Genomic DNA, 16658 nt, shown 5'->3' with positions numbered 1-16658 from the left:
TGACAATAGTTACTGAGTGCTCTCTGCAGCCCAGGTGCTGTTCGAGAGGCTGAGGGGTGAATAAATGAGAAAAAGAATCTTCAGCTCAGGAAGCTTGCAAAAAGTGGTTCCAATTGTAAACAGATTGTAAGGGGAGGCCTCACTGAAAAGATACTATTTGAAAAAGGACGTGAAGGAGAAAAAAAGGTGAACATTTTTCTTTGTTCAGTCACTAAGTTGTATCTGACTCTGCAATCCCATGGACTGCAGCACACCAGGCTCCTCTGTCCTCCACTATCTCCCAGAGTTTGCTCAGATTCATGTCCATTGAGTCCCTGATGCTGTCTTGTCCTCTGCTACCCTCTTTTTTTCACCTTCAGTCTTCCCCAACATCAGAGTCTTACATCAGGTGGCCAAAGTATTGGAGCTTCAGCTTCAGCATCAGTCCTTCCAATGAATATTCAGGTCTGATTTTCTTTAGGATTGATTGGTTTGATCTCCTTGCAGCCCAAGGGACTCTCAAAGAGTCTTCCCCAGCACCACAATTCAAAAGCATCAGTTCTTTGGCACTCAGCCTTCTTTATGGTCCAACTCACATCCGTGCATTACTATTGGAAAAACCATAGCTTTGACTATACGGACCTTTGTGGGCCAAGTGATGTCCTCACTTTTTAATATACTTTCTTTGTGGACTCGGTCTCAAAAAAGGGGGTGGGGGGCCGAGGGGAGTTGCAAGAGCAAATGTAAATCCTTGAGGCGGCAGCATGTCTGTCTTGTCACAGGAACAGTGAGAAGACCAGTGCCTCTATGGCAGGACCAGTGAGAAGAGAAGCAAGAGAAGAGATTCGAATGGTACCAGGGCTCTGACCTTAAGGGCCATTAACTTATTGAATGTTCCACCTAGTGGCAAAATCGCACACCATCCTCCAAGAGGAGACACTCAAAACCTGGTGGAGGGGACAGGAGACAAAACAGAGGAGCAAATAAGAATTCTGGTTTCATCCTGATCAACTAAGGTGCGATTAAATCCCGACGGTCCAAACAGGATATACTACTTTCATCCCAAGAACCTCTTTTAGGAAACCCAATTCTGGTTCCCCACTAGAGCCGGTTACTAAGCAACAATTGTGGGCGGAAAGAGCCTAGCCCCGCCCCTGGAGAGCTCAGGCGTTTCAGGATCTTCATCTTTAAGATCTGCCTTTTCAACTTTTCGAAAGGGCGGGGCAACGAGCGCAGCAGTTACCTCCTTCTCTCCGCCCTGCCGGCTCTCACGTGTGTGCGGTTGCTCAATGACAGCTCGTCTTCTGGGACTTCCTGGTTGTCGGGGCCAATCAGAGTGCTCTTCACGTCCTGACCATTGTCAGCCCGAGGCCAATCGGCGTGCCTCTAAAACGCCCCTTAAAGGCGCCGCCAAGGCCTCCCGAGCCGGGGCGAACCAATTACTCGGTTCCTGCCCCCAGCTGCAGTATGGAGTCGCCCCGGGGGCGGCCTGGGCCCGAGACAGACCTGCTAGCTCTGGGGGAACAGCAAGCTGCGCTCTTCGGCGACGGCCCGAGCCAAACGCCCTCTGAGCGGCCCTCAGGCCTCCGACTGTCCGAGGAGGAAGAGGGAGAGAACGTTGGGGGCGCGAGCTGCCACCCCAAGGCGTCCCCGAAGACTTCGAGCTGCAGCTTTGTCCACCCTCCGGAATGGGAAGCTCCGGAGGACAAGCCGGGCCGTGGAGGGACGCTTTCTGGGGCAGGGAGCCGCCTCGGGGCGCCGGATCCCGAATACGACCCGCACGGGTCCTCCCGGCGCAAGGACCCTGAGCCGCCAGAAGACAAGCCTGAATCCGAGAGGGTCTGCCGTCGAGGGAGCCCTGTAGGCGGCGGGATAGATGTTGAGCAGGAGAAGGAAGACGACGACGAGGCGGCCGCAGCCGGCAGGGGTAGCCGTTCGTTCTCCAGCCGCCTTCAGGACAGCCGCAGCTTGGACGGGTTGAGCGGGGCGTGCGGCGGCGCCGTGTCTTCAGGGGGTGCAGAATCTGGCGCCGGCGGCGGGCGGCGCGCCACTATCTCCAGCCCCCTGGAGCTTGAAGGCACGGTGAGCCGCCATGGCGACCTCACCCACTTTGTCGCCAACAACCTGCAACTCAAGATCCGTCTGAGCGGCGCCCCTCAACCCCCGCCCCCTGCCCCTACGCGGCCCTGTTCAGCGCCCACACCCACTCCGGCCATCCCTCCCATCGACCCCGACGTGCTGCGGGACCTGGAGCGGCTGAGTCGGGAGCTGGGCGGCAGGGTGGACCGTCTGCTTCGCGGTCTGGGAGGTGCGGTGCAGGAGCTGACAGCTCTGAGCGTGGGCTGCATCCAGACCTACCGCGATGCAGTGGACTCTCTAGGTGAAGCTGTGGACATGAGCATCAAGGGCATGTATACCCTGCTGGCGCGCTGTGAAGAACTGGAGCGGGCTCTGCAACCGGTTCAGGGACTGGCGCGACAAGTCCGGGATATCCGACGCACCTTGGAGGTGTTGGAGGCCCTGTGCAAGTGACTGGGAAGGCAGGAGAGGCCTGGCAACGCCAGGGACCTGCAGGATCCTTAAGGACTCTTCACGGAGCCCTGGTGGGACCTGCCTGCTGAGAGGAGGGAGGCCTATATATGGGAGGTTCTTCCAGATACGTTTAGCAGGCCTGCGACCATTCGCTGGGCCTTATGCAGGTGTACATGGGGAAGTTCTAAAGACTCTCCTGGTGGGAGGGTATGATGCTCTGCTTCTGTTCAGTTGGCCATCTGCAGCTACCTTGTTCTCCCAACTCTCTTTCCCAATTAGAGCACCGTCTCTGGAAATCCGGGGCTTTAGGTCTGGGCTTAGGAGATGTGACTGTCATAAATTATCAAGAAAGGAGAACAGAGGAGGCTCCAGCCCCCACTCTGGCCACTCTGACCTCCAGTGGTCACACCTCAGGTGCCAGGGGCTGTGGGAGCTTGTGTGGTCAAAGACCACACACCATGCAGACAACGACGCATATTTGCAGATGGATAACCTCCTGCTTCTGCCCTTTGGCCCTCTACCATCCCATTTCCCCAGTCATAACCTGGGCGAAGCTAGAAGGAATGTATTGCATGGTGGAGGAGGTGCGTTGGGAGGGGTCTCTCTGCTCTCAGGGTTCAGATAGAATTGTTGGTTTTGAAGCCCACCTGTTGTGGAATGTTCTAATCAGTTTTGGCTTTCTGAGTTTTTGTGGAATTAAAGTGCTGCTGCTGCTAAGGCTGAGGCTGTGTCTGTGTGGGGTTATAGGGATTGATGAACCAAAGTAATGGGAATGAGGGTCAGTCTTTTCGTGGAGTTTTCTTGGGACTGGTGCTGGGAGTGGGGTGGGGGTCTCAGGCCACATGTGGAAGGATATGGTTCCTGCTCCTAAACAGCAGATCTGAGGAAAGGTAAGACACAGGTATGGGCTGAGAGATACAGTAAAAGCAGAATCAGAAGCAAGGAGATCTAGAAGAAAAAAGGGAGGAAGTGTTGTCTTCTCAGTTCCTGAAGTGGACAGGCAGGGACTGGGCAAACTGAATATCTAGGCTCTAGAGAAAGACTGGAAACACTTGCTAGCTCCATTCTTGACCCCATTTCTCACACTCTGCTTGCTGATCAGTGCCCTATGAATGGTCTAGGATAATCTGTGCCAATTTCTAGCCGCCTTCGTTTACAGTCACATGGTAAATTCCAGAAGCTCTCGTTACGGTGAGATTTAGAAACAGATCACAATACAGATCCAGTTACGTTAAATTGTCCTCCTCTAACTCAAGACACTAGGTCTTTGGACTGAATTTAAACACGTTATTCCTCGAGGTGTGAAAAGTTCCGGAATTGGTAATATTGTTTCACACACCTTCCCTAACAACAAGAAATTGGCAGTAAATTCTTTAAAAGGAGACTACAACTGTGGCCCGTACGGGGATCGAACCCGCGACCTTGGCGTTATTAGCACCACGCTCTAACCAACTGAGCTAACCGGCCAGTTGACACTAAGTCCTCTCAATATGAATCTATGTAAAACACAAATTACTAATTAGTCCTATCTGTGAGAAAATCTCAAAACGGGTAAGCTTATTTGGGGAAACAGGGAAACAGACTACGAAAACGGAATCACTTATCATTTCGGGAAATAAAAGCGAAGCCAAAATAGTGGCAAGCACAGATTATGCAAATAGGTGCTTGACTGGCAGGTCGCCGTGCCAACATAGAGCGCAAGACTATGCACTTAGCACTTAGCGTTGAGGCGCACAACCGGAAATAGAAAAGGCTGTCTGATGGCAACCGGTAGACTCCCGAAAAATTATATATAAGCTAGAAGCCTACGACTCTTTCCTCGAGGTGTAAAAGCAGTCCATACCTCCGGAGGCACCGCTGGGATTCGAACCCAGGATCTCCTGTTTACTAGACAGGCGCTTTAACCAACTAAGCCACGGCGCCCCGCGCGTATATTTTCCTGCCTCGTTTCCCTGGCCAGGTCAGTTCCAGGTTAGGTGAATGAATGCCGGGGTACCTTTCTAACTTTCAGTCGTACTGGAAAACAAGGTAGAAGGTGCGAAATCCGCGGCTGTAAACGGGATAGGTTGGAAGGATGACACAGAAATTGAATCCTGGCAAACAGAACGTAAGAAGAACAATTCTTGTGTTATAAAATATAAACAAAGCCGCAGAAGTCGCAGGCCGACGAGGATGGGATTCGAACCCACGCGTGCAGAGCACAATGGATTAGCAGTCCATCGCCTTAACCACTCGGCCACCTCGTCCACAGGAAAACAACTTAGGATCTCCTCTCTGGGGTCTGGATTCTTCCTTCTCGGAGAAAACGTGAGCTCAACTACGTCGCGTAGGGAGGGTTTCCCGAGGGATCCCGCCCGGCACCGCGAGGACGACTCGAAGGGCTCTGGCTGCCGAGCGATATTCTAGCCTGCGCTAGCACCCGACTCGGCGTTGAGATTTCCCAGGCGTGCGTCACTCCTCAGGAGCCCCGCTATCCGCCCAGATTTACAGTCCCCGGATCTACAGCAAAAACTATCGCGAGATCTTGGAGCTCCCCCGACGGGGCGGCTCGGGACTTGGAGCCAAGGACCCTCCCCTTCCGGCCCCTATGAAGTCTTTCTTCTCTAATCTGAGGGATGGGACTCCAACAGAGTTGCAAATAAGGAGAATAAATAAAAGTTACCCGAGCTCTAGAAAAGCGAACGCTGACCCCGACGTGATTTGAACACGCAACCTTCTGATCTGGAGTCAGACGCGCTACCGTTGCGCCACGAGGTCGGCCGGCCACGGGGGTGGACAGGTCTCCCCATGACGACTGGACGGTGAGGCGGCCGGGTCCGGCGATCGAGGGGCCGAGGGCCTTTCTAGAACTTCTAAAATCCCCCCGTGTGGTGTTTGCCCTCTCCCTCCGGCCTTGTGGGACCAGCAGGGCCCGCCACCCGCAGGGCAGCGGCTTTGTGGGCTCCGGGTTCACCGGTGCCCCGACCTCGTCGCCGGCCTCCTGCAGACCGTAAGGCGGCCCTGAGCTGGTTCCCTGGGGGACCCAGAGCTCACAACCCATCGGGGACGGACTGGAACCGAAACGTGTGGAAGGACGGAGAATACCAGGCCGAAGGTGATGGAGGCACGTGTCGGGGACAGAGATTAGCTTTTTCAGCCGTGAGTCCCCTCCCGGGCTGCACTTACCAGCCGCCTGCGGAGCCTTCCTGGTAGCTACTCACAGGCCCCAACTTTGGAGTTTCTGGTTTAAAGATCCAGGGTAGAATCTTGGCATCGGTAACTTTGTCACTTTTGACGATTCTGAGGAATCCCTTACCTGCAATGAAATGCAGAGATCTTAAGTGTTTATTTTGGTGAGTTTTGAAGAATTTACAAGGTTCTTTCTTATCTTTTCCGAGTCGATCCGCGCCCCTCTCCTCCCGCTCTCACAGAGGCAACCACTGTTCTGAGTTCCGTTGACAGAAATATCTGTACCTGTTAAAGCTCCCCAGGTGAGACCAGGCTGGAAACTTATAAAGAGGAATACCAGAAGCTGGAAGAAACGCCCTCCCCGCCCCGCCCCCGCCACCCAAACACACACACACATTTGCTCATTTGCTTCTTGAAGGGTGAAAGAAGTTCAAGGGTCCAATACCGCCAAAGAGAGTTATCAGGGACTACAGACAAGTCAAAGCCCTCCGAGAAGCCTGACCTTAATTGACTGGGCAACATCCTTTAAGAGCCTTCCCTCTTGGTTGTCATGACACTGCTGTCTGCTGGCTTTCTCCTATCTTACCGTCCCCCTCCCTCCAGTCTCTTTTTCTGTCTTTTTTTCCTCGGAGTTCTGTCTTCTCTCTTTATGTTACACAACTTCCCCAGAGTAAACCCTTCCCTGGAGTCAGCCATCACTTGTGTGCTGAGGGCTCCTGAATCCTGCTCCCACCTCTGGATTCAGTCTAGTGCCTGCTGGACACCTTCACTTGACCCTGTCATCCTTCGGAAACCTCCCACCTCAGGTGGGACTCAAACCCACAATCTCCCAGCTGAAACCATACACCTCCTGTCAGGACTTATGAAGCTGAGGTTCATTAAGTCTCCGCATAGAAGGAATTCAGGGAGAGGCAAAGAGATAGGTAAGAAGTAGATCTATTGAGAGAGACATGACATGAGTTTGAGTAGGCTCCAGGGTCTGGCATGCTGCAAAGAGTTGGACACAACTGAGCGACTAAACTGAACACACTCTATAAAAAGTGTGGGCCATCTCTGAAAGAGCACTGGGAAATATAAGGTGGCTAGTTTTTATGGTCTGAGTAATTTCAGAGGGTAACAATTGGGAAGATTATTCCAACTACTTAGGGAAGGGGTGAGGATTTCCAGAAATTGGGCCACTGCCCCCCTTTTTGGCCTTTTATGGTCTGCCTCAGAAGTGTCATGACGCCTGTGGGTGTGTCCTTTAACATGTTAATATATTATATATATATATATATTAATATATGTTAATATATAGGATGGGCGTGTAATAAGGTTTAAGAAGTTGAATCTTCTGCCATCTTGGGCCTGAACGGTTCTAAGCATTTTTCTCTTCTATCCAGTTCTCCATCGCTGCGTCGTTCTTTTAAAGGTTGTGCCCTGTCCCCTTCCCTCTTGTCTCATTCCCTTCCCAGTCTTCTGCACTCCCAGTTAGAGGCCAGGCTGAGGCTTGGATTCATCTCGACTCTTCCCCCTTCCTCGCTTCCCATTTCTAGTACCAAGTTCACTCAATTTCATTTCCTTCATAATTCTGTTAGCCCTCATTCCCTATTCCCACTGCCATCTTGCTGGATGACTGTAGTAGACTCCGCCCTAATGTCTCTGTCTCCAGAATAGTCAAAGAGAATCATCTTTTAAAATGCTGACATGATTCCATCATGCTGTGGCTTAAAATCAATACCATTGAAACTGCACAACTCAGATGGGATTCGAATCCAGCCAAAACTGATTGGGACTTGAACCCTTGGGTTGGGACTTGAACCCACTGTCTTCTATTTAAAATTGCTCACCTAGTGTGAAAAACTGATGGGAACATTACAATGGTTGCTTCAGTCTGCCTACTCCTGAACCTGATGCTCAGATTAAACACCAGAAAAAGATAGACAAGCAAATGTGGTGTGCTGCCTGTTAAAAGCCCAAGGCACTAGTCATATACATTTTCAAGACAAAGGATCCTATATCAAAATGCCATACTGGTAATTTACATAAGGTTTACCAAGGTATATAGTCCAAGTAAGCATTTACAAAGTGAGGAACAAGTCACCATGACTCTCGACCCTCTACAGAGTTGGGAAAGGATGCTATTCTTTTAAGTTTTAAGAAGTAACAACAACAACAAAAAGTTACACTGCTAGCATTAGAAGAAGGGGGAAAAAATTGATCTGTATGTTGAGCAGTCACTCCCATCTGGTTAATATGTAATGCAGATGCACACTGCACTTTAGGGAGGGAGGAACAAGGCCCAAACAAACACACAGAGAGAATTTTATGTTCAGTTTTTCTTGTCCTGCCTTTAAATATAAATTTTGTTTTTATCACCAGAGTGAGGGAATTCAAGGCTAAGATAGCTGCATTAACAAACTTTGCTACTTCTTTAGTTTGCTACCCCAAGCACAAACCCCTTTAATTCTTCACAAACAATATTTCTTTGTCAGAAAACGACATATAAACAGCTTCCTTTGGTCTCTTCCGTGGTCCTTTTTCTGTGAGATTTCCCTGTGTATGAATTAAATTGGATTTTTTTCCTCCTATCAATCTATCTTATGTCAATTTAATTATTAGATTAGCTAAAAGAACTCAAGACAGGGGGGTGGAAACTTCCTCCGCCTGGACAGAACTATTTGGTGATGTCTGGGATTTGCTTCAAAATAATCCAGTGGGACGGGGAGGCAGAATATAACTGAAACAAGGTTGGCCAAGTGTTGGTAATTGCTGAAACAGAATGGTAGGCTTCAAAAGGGGTCATTACCTTTTGAATGAAAAATAATTTATTTTTACATACAATATGTTTGAATATTTCAGACTTAAAAAACGCTTTTCTAAATTTTATTGCCAGTTCAAATGTTGGAACATGTGAGTTCCAGCCGAAGGACCGTTGGTCACTTGCAATACCACCTATAGCCACAAGGTGGCTCCAAAACTCTCTTTGGCGAGTGTGGAGCTGGCTTCTCTGAACCAAAGACATGGAAAGGGACAGGACTAAACGCCTGCTGTTTACCCATTCAGAAAGTGAACTGTATCTCCCGGTTCTTACTATCTATAGGTCCCCAGGCAGGAAGGCTGTTATGCGCAGAATGCCCCAAACTTCAAGCTGCTGGGTCCCAAAATCTAACAGTCATCCTTGACCCCTTCCTTCTCTCACCCACACACATTCCCATGTTTAGACTTTATCTTCTAAAAGACTCTCTAGATTTCTTCCACTTCACTCCACCTCTTTCACTCCGATACTATTGATCTTGGCTAGAGACCTTATTCAAATTTTGCCAATTTTCCCACTAATGTCCTTTATAATAAATTTTGTTTTTCTGATCCAGGATCCATTAGGATCACACATTAAATTTCAAATTTGTCACACCATTTTAAAAAACACTATTTTACTTAAGTGTAGTTGTTTGACAATGTTGTGTTAATTTCTACTGTAAAGCAACGTGATTCAGATATAAAGAATATATATCTTTTCCATTATGACTTATCATATGACATTGAATATAGTTCCTGGGCTATACAGCAGGATCTTGTTGTTTATCCATTCTTGTTATATCTCTCTTTCATAAACTTGAGGAAACATCTTTTGACTATCTCTTTGACATCTGAAATTTTTCACACACTGGTTTAGAAAAAGGAAATCCATTTAGTACATTGGGGACCTGCAAGAGAGAAAAGCATTTTCTCTCAGTTTTGACATTTCCTAAAATTAACTTTTAAGAACAAATGATCCATTTTCAAAGAAAATTTCCTTGATCACGTTGTTCTAATATTTCCCTTTAAAATTTTTATTACAAATTTTACCGTGCAGATTTATTATTTGTTGACGTGTTTGTCAATCTCTTTGACCCCAGGAAGGTAGAGACTTCTGCCTTGTTCCTCAAGAATATGAATGAGCCCAGCACATGCCTGAGACTTATTTGTTGAATGAATGAAGAAATTAAAAAATGCCTCTTGGGCTTGTAGTTTAGACCTGTTTAAGAGGCACTGAGATGAAGAGTAGTAATAAGTGTTCACATATTGAGATATAGGGAAGTCATTCTGGCTTAAATATTACACAACTTGAATTTTATCCTAACTAAAATAGCCTGTTTGTGGTCTAACAAACACACGTTGTACATATGCTTTAATTATTTAAAGGACAGGGTACACTGACCAGAAGTAAAAAATGCCCATGTTAAAAATAAAGATTAAATGCCCCTCTTCCTGGGACACCTTCGATGTGATGATAAGAGATGCTTTCCAGGTGCCAAGGCCATGCTGACCTGCTGTGTATTAATCGTCTGGTCCTTAGAAAAAAAAAATGAAGAAATGTAACCCTGACTTGTATAAAGTTCTTTGTTCTTACAAGATGCAAAACTGCACTGAAAACGATGCTTCGCTGGGGCAGTTTCTCAGGAGTAATCTGGGAAAGGAGCTTCCAAGCTACTCCTTAGTTTGGCTCAAATAAACCTCTTTTTTATTCTTATTATGGACTATCCATTATTATTCTTGGGAGGTGACCTGGTTAGGGGGTGGGGCCCCTGGAGGTTGTAACTTGACTGTTAGCCATGAATTCTGGCGAGAAGTTGCCATACTGCAGGAATCACCTTTAAGGTCCGAAGGTCCGTGAGGTCCCAATCGTAAGAGATGCTTGTACTATAGCTGGGCAGAGACTACAGCTGGCCACACCTCTAAGAGATAAGGAAATCGTTGTAGAGTCTGAATTTCCGCCCTCGACTCTTGCCCCCCAGGGACGCGGGGTTTCATTCTCTTCCTCCACTCCCTTTTCTGGTCCCGTAAGTCCACTTCCTTCCCGCAACACGCCTCTCATCCACACCCTAGTTCAGGAGAGGGGCTCTTTTCTGTACTCTGCAAATCCCTCACCAATCTGAGCGAATGGGTGGGGGGAACCAGAATCAAGGAAAGTTCAGGTATACGGTCCGCCAACAACCAGGGGCTCCGGGACAATAAAGGGACATCCACCTCTACAAGTTCGGCCTAGGCCAGGGGGAAGCTACACGGATGCGGAGGATGATAGAAAAGAGAGTGTCCAGGCCTCGGGCATGTAGGCGCCCTAAGGCCGACGTGGTGGTGACAGTGGTGTCCGGAGGGTCATCCTGGGCAAAATAGCAGGGGCTGGGGGCCAGGCCGCTCCCGGCGTGGGGATACCGGGAGAAGCGAGTGTCCGAGTTTCCGTTCGCCAGTGCTGTGTGGGCAGACTCGGCAATGTGGGACAGAGCCACAACACACTCTCAGATTGTGCAGACAACTCGTCTGCACGTGGAGAGGAAGGCGGCTCGATTCTCCGTATCGGGTCGGGATCTGCACAGGTGTTGTGGACCCGGACCAACGTTCCCCAGAGGCCCGGCGGCGGCGCGGTAATTTGCCGCTCTCGCGAGACTTTCAGAGGTCCCGTCGTAGCCCTAGTTTTTGCTGTTACCAAGGCAACTGAGCGGCGCCAGCGTAAGCGGGAAGGCGGCGTACGTCGAATTTTTGTCTGCTAGCTTGGAGACTTGAGGAGTGACCCTCCTTGAGCTTTCAGCCCCAGAGACAAACGGCCTCTGCTCCAGGAGGTACCTCTTCCCCTGAGGACCATGGGCCGGATCTCGGGGCTCGTGCCTTCTCGCTTTCTGACGCTCCTGGCGCATCTGGTGGTCGTCATCACCTTATTCTGGTCCAGGGTAAGACCCATGGCCTGCTTCTCGTTCCTCCTTCCAATTTGGGGTGGTCTCAGCCCCAACCCACCCTTTATCCCCCGGGGCCTTACCCGGTGAGGTCCTCCCATACCCCGCCGCCAGAGCCTCTTTCAACTTCTCTTTCTTTCTGCCCTGCTCCCTAGGACAGCAACATCCAGGCCTGCCTGCCTCTCAAATTCACCCCTGAAGAGTATGAGAAGCAGGACATTCAGTGAGCATGTGGGACAGGGTGGGCAGAATTAAGCAGTAGTGGGAGTGAAGGGGTCTTAGATAAAGTCCAGAAGGCCTAAGCCACTTCCTTCTTTTCTGCAGGCTGGTGGCAGCGCTCTCTGTCACCCTGGCCCTCTTTGCAGTGGAGCTGGCTGGTTTCTTCTTAGGAATTTCCATGTTCAACAGCACCCAGAGCCTCATCTGTATCCTTTCTACGTGTACTCCTTTCCTCCTCGGCCCTTGTCCACCATAACGCCCTTCAGCCACTTAACTAGGCCTTTCTGGCACAGTGGTGTTTGCCCTAGCAGGCAAACAGAATCCCTCCTGTGGAGAGATGTTAGGCAATGTGGAAGATTTGATACAATCTCTGATCACTTTTTGAGCTCCTGGTACTCACCAGGCACTGGAGATCTCAAGATGGGAGTACAACACAGTTTTCTATCTTGAGAAAGAGGCAGACACACAGACATCTGTAATTCAGTGTGATGAGCACAGGTGCCATCAGATGTAAAGATACCAAGCACTATGGGAACGCAGAAGAGACATAGGAAGTGAGGAAGATGGATCAGAGAAGGCTCTCAACACCAGGGTGCTGGAGAGTGATCCCAGCAGTGTATTGTGTCACTGTGAGCATTTCTGTGTGCTTGGAGTAGATTGGGAGTCTGCTACTTCACCTGAAGGGTCCAAACTAGATACGGGATGGAGGTAGCTTGGTTTCCCAGCAGTGCAGGCTCAGCTCTGGCCTCTACACATAGCCATCCTAAAACCCAAAAGTCTGGGCTGCTGGCTCTGGCCTTTGCAGTGTGGTAAAGGGAGCAAGAGATGCCTTGCTCACCAGAAGCTGATTGTGAATGCAGATGCCAGGCCCATCACCAGCCTTTTCTGGCTCATCACTACCTGTTGATCCAAAGGCTTTCCTTGACTCTGGTGTATTCCCAAGCCATCGGGGCTCACTGTGGTGCATCTGTGGCCCTATCCTTCTTCATATTTGAGCGTTGGGAGTGCACCACATATTGGTACATTTTTGTCTTTTGCAGGTATGGTAGCACCTAATGTTTGAGGACGGGGAAGGGAGGTTTACTTTAAATCTGAAGATTTGCCTTCCCAGCCCTTTACTCCATGTGTAAGATACCAGATCCACTCAACATTCCTGAGTCTGTTTGAAGTCCTCCACTCCTACACTTCAGGGGGTGGGGGGTGGGATCGCTGGCTTGGGGATCTAGGTATTTTTATTAGAAGAAACTCTGAACCCATCACCTACCTTCCTCAGTGCCCTCCCAGCTGTCACCGAAATAGCATTATTCATCAGCGTCTTCGGGCTGAAAAAGAAACCTTTCTGATACCTTCGTGACTGGAAGTAGGGATGAAGGCTGAAGGAGCGAAGGACCACTCACCCTTCCTGGAAGAGGAAGGCTTCAGCCCTCCTTCTAACACTGCATTTGGTGAAGGATGTCAGTGTTAGGGTAATTATCTCTCGAGTCTGGGACTATCTGCGTTTTGTTTACAGTCCTTTGTAATAAAATATATTTTAGGATAAGGTCAAAACTTACAGGAATTCCTAGAGGCATTCCCTGGCTGGCCAGTGGTTAGGACCCCACGCCTCCACTGCAGCAGTCACGGGTTCAGTCCCTGCTGGAGCAACCACGATCCTGAATGCTAGGCAGCGTGGCCAAAAGAAAAAAAAAAATCAAGACAATAATTTCAGGAGAAAATTGGGGTGGCCAAACTACTGTAGAAACAGAAGGCTGTTTTCCTGCCTTGCACTGTAATATACTAAATGTCGCTTCTATTTTAGTTATTACGGTAGATTTCTGGCGGAAGGGAGTGGGCGGGGATATGTAAATAAAGTGATGCTTAAGGGTAGTACCTCGAGCTCTTTAAGTGAGTGAAGCATTCTGGGAGGGATTAGCATTTGCTCTTTTGACAGCCAAATGGGAAAATATATTTTAAAACATCTGCACATGAATTGAACAATAGAAGTGGAAGAACCTGGATAGCGACAGGTTGCTCGGGCTAACATGTCTTTTACTCACCCTCCCTGATAGCGGAGTCTTTTCCCCGGAGTACGGAATATTGCAGGCTTATCGGTATCGTCAGGTAGGATAATCCTTACCTGTTCCTCCTTTTGGAGGGCAGAATAGAACATGATGATTGGAGCTCGCATGATTCGTGATTAACGGCTCTGCGTAATCAGGACTTGCAACACCCTGATTGCTCCTATCTGATTCTTCCTGACGATCAGTGGTATTAATGTATTATACGATTAGATTTGAGTTTTTGTTGCTGTCTCGTTAGTTGTATTTAAAGTAGTGTAGTGTTGGTACTTTTCACTTTCTCCATTGGAGAAGGATTTGGCAACCCATTCCTGTGTTCATCCCAGAGACGGAGGACACTGGTGGGCTTCCGTCTATGGGGTCACCCAGGGTCGGACACGACTGAAGCGATTTAGCAGTGTTGGTTCTTATGGCATCTGCAATGTTTGGGTGTTTGTTTTTTTTTCCTAAGGGTGTTTGTTTTGGGTATGTTTGTGTAGTGTAGGGTTTTGTAAGTTGTGTTTTTTGTTTGTTTGTTTGTTTGTTTGTTTTTAACTCTTGTGATAGTTTGGTGGTTGACTTGTTAAAGTCAGTTCGTCGTCTCTGAATGGAATTCTCCAGGCCTGCGTCTTGGAGTGGAAAGCTGTTTTCTTTTTTTCTCGGGTTTTTTTCCCCAACGCCAGGGATCCAAGCCACGTTGCATGAGTCTCAATTTGCTGGTTAGTTTTTGTTTGTTTTCTCCTTAATTTTATGAAGTTTTACTCAAGGAAACGTTGTGTGTACCTCCGATTTTCCAACAAGTGGTTCTTTTAATGTCTGTCGTATTTGGTGTCATGAATGAATGCGTGTCAAAACTTCTATCTCGCCATGCCAGGAAGGGTCACGTGCTAAAGGGTACACTTCCCTGGTATTTGGGGCGCCCAGCCCAGGAACATGGCAAAGGTCACCTGTTTACTCAGTAGGCTAGTTAGAACACCCACCCTAGTTTCTGTCTGGTAGCCCATGGCTAGAACATGTTCAAAAGAAAGTTATTGAAACACACTATTTGGCATTAGAGAAGAGTCTAAAGTTCTACCTTGTGTCACAGGGTAAATGTTCTTACAGGGACACAGTTTTTTAGGAAAGATTCAGTGTAGAGGTTTTTGTTTTTGTTTTTAGTTCTACCACTTTATTGCTACCAACGCATCTCCCTCCACCCTCATGTCATGTAATGCTCAGTCATGTAATCCCATGGACTTCAGCCCGCCAGAATCCTCTGTCCATAGACTTTTCCAGGCAAGAATACTGGAGTGGGTTGCCATTTCCTTCTCCATAGAGGTTTTAATCATACTTTTTAGTCCTAAATGGTGGAGCCCAGGCCATTCTAAATAAGCAAAAGTCATCAAAGGATATATTTTCTGGTGGAGCCTCCTCAAGTGATGCTTTCTGTTTGCTCACAGCCCTTCCTCGTTAAGTATTCACTCAGTGAATACTTATTCAGCACTCACTATACACTATAGTGAGTACTGAGGGAGTAGATATGAATGTGAACTATACTAGGCCTGGGCCATCACAGATATTATGGCTCAGGGAAACAAAGAACAATCCCTGGTACTCCCAGAGTACTTTAATAACAAATTATGATAAATGCTTCAAACTCGACTTGTAGATGCTATGGAGTAGGGATAACCTGCCCCAGGTGGCAGGAGTGTTGCTCCTAGAGGAGCAGTTTGAGTGAGGCCCTGGAGTGTGGCTGAAGCAGAGAGTTAGAGGAGCAGATTGTCCAAGAGGCAAGAAAGGTGGATATTGCTGGTCATGGTTACTGGCTTGACCAGGAAAGTCATGACAAGCCTGACTTTCACCACACCCAGTGGTGTGCTTACTGATTTGTGAAAGCTGTTTGTTTTTCCAGAAACATTATGGACTGATTATTAAAAACAGCAATATCAAAAATTGAATATGTAACCTTGCAATTAAATGAACAATATTTCTAAAACAGAGGGGGATTTTCCTGGAGGTCCAATGGTTAAGACCTAAAACAAACAAACAAACCAGAAAACCCGAAACCAGAGTAAGAAATACTCATCACTTCCTGGTTATTTTATAAATTTATTATTATATAGTTTTGAGGTTGTTTGCATTTATAGTATCTGTATGGTGGGAATAGGATAAAATGATGTACTGCTTTGTATCTCTTTCCAGTTTATTTAGTGACATTAAGTTAGTAATTTGAAACTGGCCTAAGTGGGAGTATTTATACCACAGAATTGGCAAATGCTACATATCAGGCCTTGTTGATTGTCTAGATTTTGAAAAGTGATGGAGAAAATGTTAAATAACGCAGGTTAAGTCTTTAAGTGTCATGTCTGTAACTGTTATACTATAAATCACACACACACACACACACACACACACACACACACAAAACGATGAAGTATTCCCCCAGGATTTGAAAACTTTTCAGCAAAGAATCACTCAAGTCATTGAGGAACCTGTGAAGTTTCAACATATCTTCAGTGTTTCATTTTTATCTTAATCAAAAATATAAATAAAAATATCAACCAATGTTTATGTTAGAACTACCCTTGTATTAATACTTATGATATAATTCCATTTATGAAATCATGGATACAAGAGTAGAATTTACAATAAAGAATATTGTATATTTTATTATTTGCAGATTCTGTTACACATCCTTTATATCAGCAAAATTTATAATAAACTTTACGTACACATTTGAATGCATACTTTTCTTGGAGAGTGGGTTGTTAAACATTTATCAGCACTTTCTTGCTCCTCCAATACTAAGAAATTGTTCATCACCAGTGAGTTCCTTGTTCCTAAATCCAGAGGTTCTTTCCAGACTTTGGCTCGACTTCTTTTCCATATGTTGACCATTCCCCTCATTTGAAAGTTGTTCTCCCTTCCTTTCTGAAAATTAGTTCCACTGGCTTACCTCCAACTATTCTGGCTGCTCCTTCTTAAGACTCGTCTAATGAATACTGACTGAAAACTCACAGCTGACCAGCCACTGAGGACACATTATAGGGTTGCC

The 16658-nt window shown here is 47.5% G+C and overlaps 2 protein-coding genes, 1 long non-coding RNA gene and 5 other non-coding genes across 8 annotated transcripts; 3 read left to right on the top strand and 5 right to left on the bottom strand.

The window, feature by feature from the left end:
- Positions 1 to 723: 723 nt before the first annotated feature.
- On the top strand, positions 724 to 3228 carry BORCS6 (BLOC-1 related complex subunit 6). Its single transcript, XM_020869035.2, has one exon. The coding sequence runs from the start codon at positions 1447 to 1449 to the stop codon at positions 2509 to 2511; it is 1065 nt and encodes a 354-aa protein (XP_020724694.2). The 5' UTR covers positions 724 to 1446; the 3' UTR covers positions 2512 to 3228.
- Positions 3229 to 3904: 676 nt separating this feature from the next.
- TRNAI-AAU (transfer RNA isoleucine (anticodon AAU)) lies at positions 3905 to 3978 on the bottom strand. The gene has a single exon. It is a non-coding gene; the product is annotated as a tRNA-Ile (tRNA).
- A 382-nt stretch (positions 3979 to 4360) lies between these two features.
- On the bottom strand, positions 4361 to 4434 carry TRNAT-AGU (transfer RNA threonine (anticodon AGU)). Its single transcript has one exon. It is a non-coding gene; the product is annotated as a tRNA-Thr (tRNA).
- A 241-nt stretch (positions 4435 to 4675) lies between these two features.
- Positions 4676 to 4757, bottom strand: TRNAS-GCU (transfer RNA serine (anticodon GCU)). The gene has a single exon. It is a non-coding gene; the product is annotated as a tRNA-Ser (tRNA).
- A 439-nt stretch (positions 4758 to 5196) lies between these two features.
- TRNAW-CCA (transfer RNA tryptophan (anticodon CCA)) lies at positions 5197 to 5268 on the bottom strand. The gene has a single exon. It is a non-coding gene; the product is annotated as a tRNA-Trp (tRNA).
- A 4547-nt stretch (positions 5269 to 9815) lies between these two features.
- Positions 9816 to 11078, bottom strand: LOC110121772 (uncharacterized). The gene is made up of 3 exons (XR_002309039.2): positions 10855 to 11078; positions 10293 to 10376; positions 9816 to 9992 (listed from the first exon to the last, which is right to left on the bottom strand). It is a non-coding gene; the product is annotated as an uncharacterized lncRNA (long non-coding RNA).
- Positions 11079 to 11143: 65 nt separating this feature from the next.
- On the top strand, positions 11144 to 13826 carry TMEM107 (transmembrane protein 107). The gene is made up of 5 exons (XM_020869044.2): positions 11144 to 11366; positions 11525 to 11592; positions 11694 to 11794; positions 12532 to 12628; positions 12862 to 13826. Exons 1-5 carry the CDS (start codon positions 11280 to 11282, stop codon positions 12929 to 12931), a joined length of 423 nt encoding a protein of 140 aa, XP_020724703.1. The 5' UTR covers positions 11144 to 11279; the 3' UTR covers positions 12932 to 13826.
- LOC139039272 (U8 small nucleolar RNA) lies at positions 13682 to 13817 on the top strand. The gene has a single exon (XR_011492593.1). It is a non-coding gene; the product is annotated as a U8 small nucleolar RNA (small nucleolar RNA).
- Positions 13827 to 16658: the final 2832 nt, after the last annotated feature.

The sequence above is a fragment of the Odocoileus virginianus genome, chromosome 17, assembly GCF_023699985.2.
Source record: "Odocoileus virginianus isolate 20LAN1187 ecotype Illinois chromosome 17, Ovbor_1.2, whole genome shotgun sequence".
NCBI classification, from domain to species: Eukaryota; Metazoa; Chordata; class Mammalia; order Artiodactyla; family Cervidae; genus Odocoileus; species Odocoileus virginianus.
This window is presented reverse-complemented; position numbering and strand designations above follow the sequence as displayed.

Coding starts and splice junctions, on each gene's coding strand:
- BORCS6 (XM_020869035.2), top strand. CDS start 1,447: ATGGAGTCGCCCCGGGGGCGGCCTGGGCCCGAGACAGACCTGCTAGCT.
- TMEM107 (XM_020869044.2), top strand. CDS start 11,280: ATGGGCCGGATCTCGGGGCTCGTGCCTTCTCGCTTTCTGACGCTCCTG. Junction 11,367..11,524: donor TCACCTTATTCTGGTCCAGG/GTAAGACCCATG, acceptor CCTGCTCCCTAG/GACAGCAACATCCAGGCCTG. Junction 12,629..12,861: donor TACATTTTTGTCTTTTGCAG/GTATGGTAGCAC, acceptor TACCTTCCTCAG/TGCCCTCCCAGCTGTCACCG.